Here is a 10,046-nt window from a genome sequence, read left to right as displayed (position 1 = left end):
CTGTCGATCACACTGAATGTATTTTGTACATCACTGTTAATCCGCCACATAAGCCCTAACCGCAGTATATTTCTTCTACTTCTCATGAACATGAAGGCCAGTGCTTGCTCCGCAAATAAGCGCCTCAAGAAGACAAATGGCCTGGATACAGTTTCAGTCGCCACTCTGAAGCAGCCGTTTTCAGAGGACCAGGATTGGACTCGCAGTAACTTTAGGGTGCCAAGCAAAGCTTAACAGGAACAGAACAATATATATTTCTATAAATTTAAGGGGTCACAAGGCAAAAAGGTTGAGAACGAGAACTACATCTTTACTGTGAGCCAGCATAAGTCCAGCAATCCGTGACAAAATATCTTCCAAAAAAAACAAAAAACTGACTCACATATCGCATGTTAATTAATTTCACTTTGAGATATTGATAAACTTTTTTAATTTACTAACAAAGTTGTAACAGTTACAAATTAGGACACTGATGTTCCAAAACATTAAGTGATGAATCTGAAAAGCTTTGTGGTTCACCCATCGACTCTGAACACAAAACTACCTTTAGGTGGCAAGGTAAGTTAACATTCATGACGTGAGCCTGTTTACATTCAACGTGACGTATAATTAATCGGATCCCTTTGGTTTGCCTTCTTCTGATGATCAAAACACTACTTTTTACTGTCTTGAATAAAAATCGTCCAGTTGAAAAGTTATCACACACCAGTCTGGTTGTCCTGTGCATCCTCACTTCATGTGGATACATGCAGAGAGGTTCAGATCTGAGCAATAAATGTAAACAGTTGGAAGCAAAAATGATTTTCTCACAAGCACAAAAAGCTGTCATCATGAATATGCATAGTCACAGGTTAATTAAATAAATGCATCATCAGTTTAATGGACCAAACCGGCTGCAATAGCCACAAGAAGATGGTTCTACACTCAACAATCTCAATGCAGGCAGCCAACTTTAAATGCATATAATCAAGACAGTGCCGTTTATACAGTACATTCAAGACCACGTTATGTTACACAGTTGTCTTCATGCTCATTAACCAAATAACTGGCAATGCTGACACAGAGCTTGCTGTTAAGTGTTCAGTTAGGGGTGCCCGTCAAGTCATTTAATGGACCAAAACGATTCCCCTGGCTTACCGCAGAGTCTAATAGGTCTTATGTAGTATTGTTGTTCCCCTTGATCTCATTCAATCTATGAAGCATTAATGGTGAATTATATCTACGGAGTGAATATTCACACCCCCTCTCCAGGCTTCAAAATAAACCTCTCGACGGTGTTCATTCATTCATTCCGTCTTTACAAGTCCACCTCAGATGCTGCGCTCACTCCTCCCGGAGCCCGCAGTGATGCAAGCCTCTCTTGTGAGTGAACCTCTAGCCGTTCAGTCTCTGTGTAACCACCTCTCTGTACATGATAGAGATGTAAACAAAGAGGAGCAGGATCACAAAGAAATCGTCCATGAATCCCAGCAGACCGAAAAGGGCCTCGGGGAGGATGTCGAGCGGCGAGGCCAGGTAGGTGATTGCTCCCACGAGGCAGAGAAGAATCCGAATCCTGAACATCCAGAAGAGGCCACCCACAGAGAACATCTCCCTGAAGGCATGACGAAGCAGGGTGGGCACATCTCGCAGCCTGTCCATATACTGAGAAGACAGAGGGGACAAAATATGTTACGGGAAGTTCATCTGCGTACTAGTATCTCATACGTGTAGGGCCACAGATTATATAGTCTGGAGGGAAATTCATAAGTAACATCTATTTTTGCTTTTAACACTCAAAAGCTTTTAACATACTTGAATGACTTTTGCAACAAGTCATTTAAATATGAATATCGTATTGTCGCTGTGGTATACTCACAGATCTCGGCTGGCCTGAGAACCTGCGGTTGTAATCGATGATGTCCGTTAGTATCAGCTGAGGCTCTGCCCCCCCATCCTGGACCCTCTCAGGAGTGGTGTGCTCATGAAACAGTGGGAACAGCAACGTCACCTGGGCGAGGGGGAGGAAAACTTAGCACATGACAATACTCTTGTAAAAAACGATCTGTGTGCCGCACACTACATGAATAAAATTATTTGACTGAGGAGAGCGTAACACTGTGTCCCCGTGATTTTGACAATAACTAACAGAAAACAATTACATTGAAAATGAAATATTTCAACCGGAGACAAACGTGAGTACAAGTCTTAAGAGATGAGATTTCAGCATTTATCTCTTTGGGTAAATTTGGAAGATAGCAATGTTAACAGCTATCCTGCAAGTCTGGTATCTACAAATTGTAATTTGAAAGCTCAGGTTAATCATTCTACATCCAACATGTGTTACGTCTCACCATTTGTCTGCAGATGGGGCAGTTAATAGCACCCAGCCATGTGCCATACCTCCAGTATGCTACAATGCAGGATCCTATGCAGGAAAAAAATACATCGCTTTACAACATGAACATAGCATAAATACAAATAATATAACTAAAAACTATTTTCTTTTACTTTTGCAACTGGATTCCATAGTCATTGGGACTTCTGCGTATTATCTAAAGATATGCCAGCATGTGCTAACAGAATGAAGCTAAGTAAACAAGTTTACTAGAAGTTACTAGAAACTGTATAACTGTCCTACCACAGAAAAGGTGTCCACAGTTGGTTTCCACAGGCAGAACAGCCTGCTGTAAACACACAGGACAAGACATGTCTGTGTAGTACTGCTGCCTGGCCTCCGCCTGAGGATTTTCATCCTGACCAAAAAAAAAATGAAATGCATAAAAATCAAAAACACATATGAAAGCTGAATATGCGAGTCATCATGGAGCACACAATTTTGAAATGCATCTCCTGATTGAAAAAAATACGTTAAACAAATGTATGAAAAATTAAAAAAAAAACAGTCATCAATCCGGCAAAACCATACAGGGTAAGACCTTATTCTCTAGCTGCAAAATTGAGTAAAAATGTCAATGAAATGTGTAGAACTTAAATAAGAAGTGTATCTCATGGATTTGAATGTTTGTCTGCTTTGTTAGCCATATATTGGCGGAGAGGCTAGCGTTGCGTGTGCCTGCGTACCTGCTCGGTTTGGAGCTGTTGTCGGACGGCTCGAACGTGCTCCTGATTCTCTGGATGAATGTTCTGCGAATCTTGTCTGCAAGAAGGTGGAAAAGGCAGACATTATAGACACATAACAGCACATAGAGCTATGCACACTGACGAGACAAGTTTCACTTGAATTATTTGGAAAGGTGACACACACCTGACAAAGAAAAGGCTAAACTAAAGCTTGCCGTACAGGCCACTTTAATTTGAATTATTTTAATTTACCTGCAGAGTAAAGTGAGGATGCCTGCAAGGAAGGTGATGCTTAGCACCACAACAAATAAGACCTGGTTGCTAATGCCTTCAATGAGCGTATCCTCATCCTGGATCAGGTAGTCCAAGTCCTCACATTGACTGTCCTCCATCACCCACACTCATAGCCTACAACACTGCAAAACAAAGAGAGGCACAACAACAAAAGAGGTTAGCATTTCTCTAGACAGTCTTCGGTTTCTGATCCTTATCTATCTAAGAGTAAAAGAAAACATTGTGCATTAATAATACAACGTTACTGAAGTATCACGATGTCTAATGCTGTAAGTAGTAGTAACATTGTTTATCTAGGGAAGCCGTTGTTGTTTACTTTCCTGAGATTATCAACTAGCACTGTCTGCCTTAAGCTTACAATTAGTCACTGTAGTCGCACTGCTAGCTACGTTTAGCGTTAGCGTAGAGTAGCCACGATTTGCTCATAACACGTTGTAATAAATAAATACTGCTAACGCTGCTAGCCAACGTTTGAAAGCACACCCACAGCTGGACAGTAGCGTTGGCTAGTTATTATTACACACCAAAGAGAGACAAATGGCTGGTCTTCTAAATCCGAGCTCAACCTGTGAAGTGTCGCTCGTAGTTAAATCACAATCATAGCTTAACGCTACGCTGCTGCCTGGTTAAACCGACGCTTAACGTGAGTCTAAACACTGCGATTAGAAGCTAAAGAGTCAAAGTATAACACAAGAGTACAATCCAGCAAATAAAGTCTACGTGACCTGCGAGGGTGCAATATATGAGTGCAAGACGGAGTGTGACGAGGACCTACCAATGAGTACTGTTATGTCAACTCCATTCAGCCTCGAGACATTGTCTTTTAGCCAGCTAGTAGCAGTACCGTTGCCGAGACTGTGGTGTATAAGAAGATGGTTTGGTAACGAGTTTTGTTTTGCAGCAGTTTTGGTTTGTATATAAGAAGCAGGTTTGCAGTAGTCCTGCACGCTGGTGTCAGTTTGTTGCTTCCTCCTCCTCTTCGCCCTCTTCTTCTTCTGCTCTTCTGTTTCTGCTCTTATCAACGCCTCTAGTCGTACTGTCTAGAGCCAGTAGGTGGCAGTAGTGAGTCTTACGACCGGAGTGCATGTCCCTGAAGAAGAAGAAGAAGTACTCAGGCATCAGTACACAACATAGCTAGCTACAGTTAGCGAAAAAAAGCTATTTAACTTGACCACAACACCTTCTCATTGAGGCAAAATGCCTCGTTACGCGCAGCTAGTGATGGGCCCGGCGGGTAGCGGTAAGGTAAGTCATCAGTCCTTTGGTCACACGTGCTGAAATGCCTTGTTATGCTACGCGGCTAAAGCGATGTGCTAAGGCATGAGGCTGTGTTATCACCACATCCATATAGATCAAGTTGAAGTTGTGTCTGCCTTTTCATTTTGTCATTGTTGGAGTTTTATTTGTCATTTCAGAGTACCTACTGCTCCACCATGGTCCAGCACTTAGGGTCCCTTAACCGCTCAGCTCATGTGGTCAATCTGGACCCAGCAGCTGAGCACTTTGACTACCCTGTCATGGCAGGTGAATACAGCATGTATAACATTATTACATTACAAAGAGAACATCTTAGCCGGATGTAACCCGGAACAAAGGGGTTACACAATAAAGACAACTGGAAGAAGAGATTCAAGAGTTAGGTTAATTTATTTCATGCACATATTGGGTTTAGATTGTTTTTTTAGGGCTAACCAAGCTTTACAGTGAAAACATTGAGATGTGCCTTAATAATGTTCAATCTTAACAAGACAAAAGAAGTACAAAACAATACCACAGCACAATGTTATGACATGTATGTTGTGATTCACACGCTAATATTTGTTACTTGCTATTACATTTTGTACACTTACAGCAGGTGCTCTTTCGTTCGACCTGACAATCTCACTGTTTCTGTGTCCGCAGACATCCGTGAGCTCATCCAGGTGGATGACGTCATGGAGGACCCTTCTCTCAGATTTGGCCCGAACGGAGGCCTGGTCTTCTGCATGGAGTACTTCGCCAACAACTTTGACTGGCTAGACGAGAGCCTGGGTCATGTAGAAGATGACTACATACTGTTCGACTGCCCAGGTAAACATCTTGGCAAGACGCATGCTGAAGCCAGAGCAAAGTGGATATACCCACTTTGTTTGTGCCGGCCCAGTGTGTTAAGAGTTGAAAGTAAATGGTGAGGAGATGGGATGACATGTGATTATGAATTACTGTCAGCACTGTATAGATACAGCATTGGAGCTATGTTTTTACAGCTCTAGCACAGTTTTGACATGTGGCTTCTTTTGCAGGTCAGATTGAACTTTATACACACCTCCCTGTAATGAAGCAGCTGGTGGAGCAGCTCCAGCAGCGGGAGTTTCGGGTGTGTGGGGTCTTTCTGGTAGACTCCCAGTTCATGGTGGAGTCTTTTAAGGTAACAGGCACTGTCTTTGAGTGGCTTCATCTGTTCATTTGGTTCCTGTTTGTGCCTGAACGCACTGGGGTGCACTTTAATGTGGTAATAAAAGCAAACATGGAGTCTCACATCTTCCCTCCTCTCCATATACAGTTCATCTCAGGGGTCATTGCCGCCTTGAGCGCCATGGTGTTATTAGAGATCCCTCAAATAAACATCATGACGAAAATGGACTTGCTTAGTCCCAAAGCCAAGAAGGAGATTGAGAAGTAAGTGCTATAAGAGTACAGAACAACACTGCTATGTGTCTTCAGTTCATGTGAAACTTCACTAATGATTACCCTTAATGTTGGAACTAAGACACTAATATATTAAGGGTTATCGTGACTTAAATGTTACTTTTATAAAATTGTCCGAACCTAATTTTTTCAAAACCTAAAGCTATTAAAAAAGAAGAGTTTACAAGTTTTTCACGTGGAAGCATCATTCATTGTGTTTTGCTTTGTTTTTCCACTAGATACCTGGACCCAGACATGTACTCAATGATGGAAGATAACTCAGATAACATCAGAAGCAAAAAGTTCAAGAATCTGACTAAAGCCATCTGTGGTCTGGTAAGTGAAAGCCTTAATTTTAATACTGCATTCAATTTTGGATCAGAATTTTAAAATGTTTCTTTATGTCTGTGTGTCCAGGTTGATGACTACAGTATGGTGAGATTCCTGCCTTTTGACCGCACAGATGAGGAAGGTATGAACATAGTACTGCAAAATATTGACTTCTCAATACAGTATGGAGAGGACCTGGAATTTAAGGAGCCAAAGGTGAAGAAACAAAGAAAACACAATGAAATATAATTTGAAAATGTGGTGTAAAGCAATTACAATGCATGTAGCCATTATTGTAATATTATTTACTATTCATTTGTTGTTATTCCCATCCTTACCTTTTCTACAGGAGGCTGATGAAGATCCTGATAACCTAAATTATGATGAGGCTTTTCAAGACAGCTGAGGAGTAGAGTGACTCCAGGAATTCTGCAAAAAACAGACTTGAGCTGGATACACTATCAACTCCAGATGGAGAATAGCATGGAGCAAGAAATAGACATGTGTGGAGAAAAGACTGACAGAAGATCATGAATACCTTGTATCGTTTATGCTCGTACGTTTTTTCTTTGCAGTCCTTTTTGAAGATATTTGGGATTTTAACCCATACATGTTTCATTATTTCAGGGCCATGTTTAATTTTAAAGAGTCGTTGGTAAATACCTTTATTAATGCTATATTTTTAAAATAAAATATTACATAAAACTTGACTTCCTGTGTGAAAACAAACCGGTGTTCTAGCGCCGCCTTGTGGACGGTACGCCACATGACACGTGGCCACTTCCTGTAAAGCTGAAGGGTGGGACAGGCGGAAGCTGGGTCCTGCCGTGCTAGTATTTTTCTCTCGCTGTGCAGTTGGACTGGTATTTATCACTCAACATGCCGGTGAGTACATTCTACACGATTATTGACCAGCAGAAGCTTCCAATGTGCGGCGTCGAGCAAACATAAATACATATAAACTCCACTGGTTGACACAAGGGCCTCCGAGGGAACGTTAGCTGTGATGACGAGTGTCGTGAGCTAGCTATGTTAGCATTTGCTCGCGATGAAGTGATGTTTGTACATGTCGGATATCTTAAATTCTCCGTTGTGACTTTTCTGCAAAATCTTTTGTTTAGTATCTATAAAACACACTGGTATCGTGATAGCATAGCCCTTGCGGATGGAGCTGTAGCTGAAATGTCACTCATGCTAACTGCCAGAAATGTAACGTTACCTGGTAAATATAACTAAAGCAACTTCTTCTTCTCTCTTTTCTTTTTTGTTAAGGCGTATCACTCGGGGCTGATGGTCCCCGACACCAGGCTGGTGGGGAACATGGCTTTGCTTCCTCTTAAAACCCAGTTCAAGGGACCTGCTCGAGGAGACGGTACGGCTGTACAGTCTTACTAATCAACACAAAGATTACAGAAACACACGCTACGTTTAGTTTGTACGTTATTGAGTTTGTTACCTTGTTGTGACACGTTCCTGATGCACGGATTAGCTTCACCTCCATATATGGCCTGAAGAGTTCAACTTCTTCATTCGTGTCTTTTGACGCTCCGTTTCCAGCTCGTCAGTGTCTGCGGTGGGCTCATGAATTGATGTTCACCACAGATAAATAATGAGTGCCAACTTATGCCACTTGTCAGGAAATTCTTGGTCTCTTAAAGTAGTTTGTCATCACAAATCCAAAATAGAGCTTTGCCACATATCAAAAAAGGAAATGTGCTGCCCGAAACAGGAAATGACTCTCTGCATTGATAAACATAGTTTGACAACACTTGTTAAATGTAAATTCTCTAATTCATCATTATGAATTGATTTGAGAGCCTTTTTATTCACAGATGCCTCTTTTTTCCATTTCAGGTATAGAGTCGGACATCATTGACGAGGCCATCTACTACTTCAAGGCCAATGTTTTCTTTAAGAACTACGAAATCAAGGCAAGTCATGTACTGTCACTTGTATTGGCAGCTTGCATTTAATCCCTCATTTAAGGTGACCGAAGATGATAAACATTAACTAATTTGTGTACACAAAACCTCAGAACCTTGTTGCTTGCAGATATTCGACAGAGCTAAATCAAACCACAAAGTTTAAAATTGTTTTGACAGCGAGGAACAAGTATGTACCTCACCAGTACGGCTGTTACTCTCTGTTCTCTCTTCCGTCTCTCTCGGCCTTGTACCAGCTGTGCATGTTGATTCTTCAACATGCCCCAACTTGCTTCTTCCTGTTCCCCTTCAGCAATGCATATTTAAACTGTTATATTTTTACTGTTCAGACCTGGCTGGAACTGTACTCATTTTAATAACGTGCATGTTTTATAAAAGATACTTATTTTGTTTGTGTGTGCTGCTGCTGTTTTCAGAATGAGGCGGACAGGACGCTGATTTATGTCACACTGTACATCTCTGAATGCCTGAAGAGGCTACAGAAGGTAAATTGCATATTTTTTTTTATATATAGAGTTTATAGTGGTGAAAATCTACACTGTACCCTTGTTTCATAATACTAGCAGAAACAATTTAAAGCAGTGTTTTAGTCAGGGTTCTCAACCAAAGGCTAAAGATCTACCAAAGGGATTTTAAGGAGTCATTAAATTAGAAGAATGTATTGTTTTCTTTACACACAGGGAGGAGGAATTCGCTGCTTCAATGCCTGTTGAAATGGGTGTTACTTCCTTCAGACAGGTGACCGATCTAACCCTGTGCATTGGTGTGTTTGGTTGTGGTTTACAGTGCAGCTCCAGGAGCCAGGGAGAGAAGGAGATGTACACTCTGGGCATTACTAACTTCCCCATTCCTGGAGAACCTGGCTTCCCTCTCAATGCTATGTATGTTAAACCTGCAAACAAGCAAGAGGACGGTAAGAAACCAGCACCATCAACCAGGTCTTCTGTTGTGTCACTTCCCTGTTCTCCAGTATAGACACAGTACCCTTGTACCCTTCTCATATTTAATTTAACCCCCAGTCTGAAGTAATATCAATCCAAAAATAGCAATGTTGACCAGAGCCCCATCATCTTTAAATATCTGAGGTTTGAAGTGCTGTATCATGCTTGTGTGGTGTCGCTCAACCTTGTTCCTATACAGTCAACAATTGGATCCTACAGTTCTCTTTCCCAGTTTTGATGCATCAGTAACAAATTAAATGCTTTGTTGTTGTGTGACATTTCTCCGTAGTAGTAGTGTGATGATAATACTGTCTGCGCAACCTTTTCCAGAGACTATGAGGGCGTACCTCCAGCAGATCCGCCAGGAGACCGGCTTGAGGCTATGTGATCGCGTGTTTGATCCCCAGACAGACAAACCCAGCAAGGTGTGTCCAGTATTACACCACAGCTTTAAATGCACATTGTTATACGAGGGGAGGGCAATATAGGAAAGCTATAGCTGTTCCTCAAGGCTCAACAGCAGCCTGTGAGTACATCCAGATGTGGTTGATGGAGCGTTTATATAGCACATCAACATATTGAGTAATAATCTGTAGCCTGTTTTGCCCCAGGTACTTTCAGTGCATGAGCTTCAGATACTTTTCTTAACATGTTTTTTCTTCTCTTTCCAGTGGTGGGTGTGCTTTGTCAAAAGGCAGTTCATGAACAAAAGTCTGTCTGCTCCTGGACAGTGAGCCAATCAGGACTCAGTTTCTGTTCTACACCTGCAAGATGGAAGGGTTTTTCTTTGGGGGGGGGGGGGGGGGGG

General features: G+C 41.7%; 3 protein-coding genes across 4 annotated transcripts; 2 read left to right on the top strand and 1 right to left on the bottom strand.

The window, feature by feature from the left end:
• Positions 1 to 413: 413 nt before the first annotated feature.
• rnf170 (ring finger protein 170) lies at positions 414 to 4,388 on the bottom strand. Its single transcript, XM_031855859.1, has 7 exons — positions 4,133 to 4,388; positions 3,316 to 3,479; positions 3,064 to 3,139; positions 2,621 to 2,735; positions 2,334 to 2,407; positions 1,859 to 1,990; positions 414 to 1,644 (listed from the first exon to the last, which is right to left on the bottom strand). Exons 2-7 carry the CDS (start codon positions 3,453 to 3,455, stop codon positions 1,375 to 1,377), a joined length of 807 nt encoding a protein of 268 aa, XP_031711719.1. The 5' UTR covers positions 3,456 to 3,479; positions 4,133 to 4,388; the 3' UTR covers positions 414 to 1,374.
• Positions 4,389 to 4,418: 30 nt separating this feature from the next.
• Positions 4,419 to 7,001, top strand: gpn3 (GPN-loop GTPase 3). 2 transcript variants are annotated; one of them, XM_031855858.1, is made up of 8 exons: positions 4,422 to 4,602; positions 4,773 to 4,881; positions 5,260 to 5,427; positions 5,640 to 5,764; positions 5,900 to 6,015; positions 6,264 to 6,360; positions 6,442 to 6,570; positions 6,704 to 7,001. In XM_031855858.1, exons 1-8 carry the CDS (start codon positions 4,555 to 4,557, stop codon positions 6,758 to 6,760), a joined length of 849 nt encoding a protein of 282 aa, XP_031711718.1. In that variant the 5' UTR covers positions 4,422 to 4,554; the 3' UTR covers positions 6,761 to 7,001. The 2 variants fall into 2 exon arrangements, with proteins under 2 accessions (XP_031711717.1, XP_031711718.1); XM_031855857.1 differs by having other exon boundaries at positions 4,419 to 4,602; positions 5,640 to 6,015.
• Positions 7,002 to 7,132: 131 nt separating this feature from the next.
• arpc3 (actin related protein 2/3 complex, subunit 3) lies at positions 7,133 to 10,037 on the top strand. The gene is made up of 7 exons (XM_031855861.1): positions 7,133 to 7,239; positions 7,627 to 7,726; positions 8,209 to 8,285; positions 8,714 to 8,782; positions 9,084 to 9,210; positions 9,569 to 9,663; positions 9,910 to 10,037. Exons 1-7 carry the CDS (start codon positions 7,234 to 7,236, stop codon positions 9,970 to 9,972), a joined length of 537 nt encoding a protein of 178 aa, XP_031711721.1. The 5' UTR covers positions 7,133 to 7,233; the 3' UTR covers positions 9,973 to 10,037.
• The last annotated feature ends 9 nt before the right edge of the window (positions 10,038 to 10,046 follow it).

The sequence above is a fragment of the Anarrhichthys ocellatus genome, unplaced genomic scaffold (assembly GCF_004355925.1).
Source record: "Anarrhichthys ocellatus isolate YVR2014 unplaced genomic scaffold, GSC_Weel_1.0 scaffold16, whole genome shotgun sequence".
Classification (NCBI taxonomy): Eukaryota; Metazoa; Chordata; class Actinopteri; order Perciformes; family Anarhichadidae; genus Anarrhichthys; species Anarrhichthys ocellatus.
The sequence above is the reverse complement of the archived record's forward strand: the minus strand, read 5'-3'. Positions and strand labels throughout refer to the sequence as shown.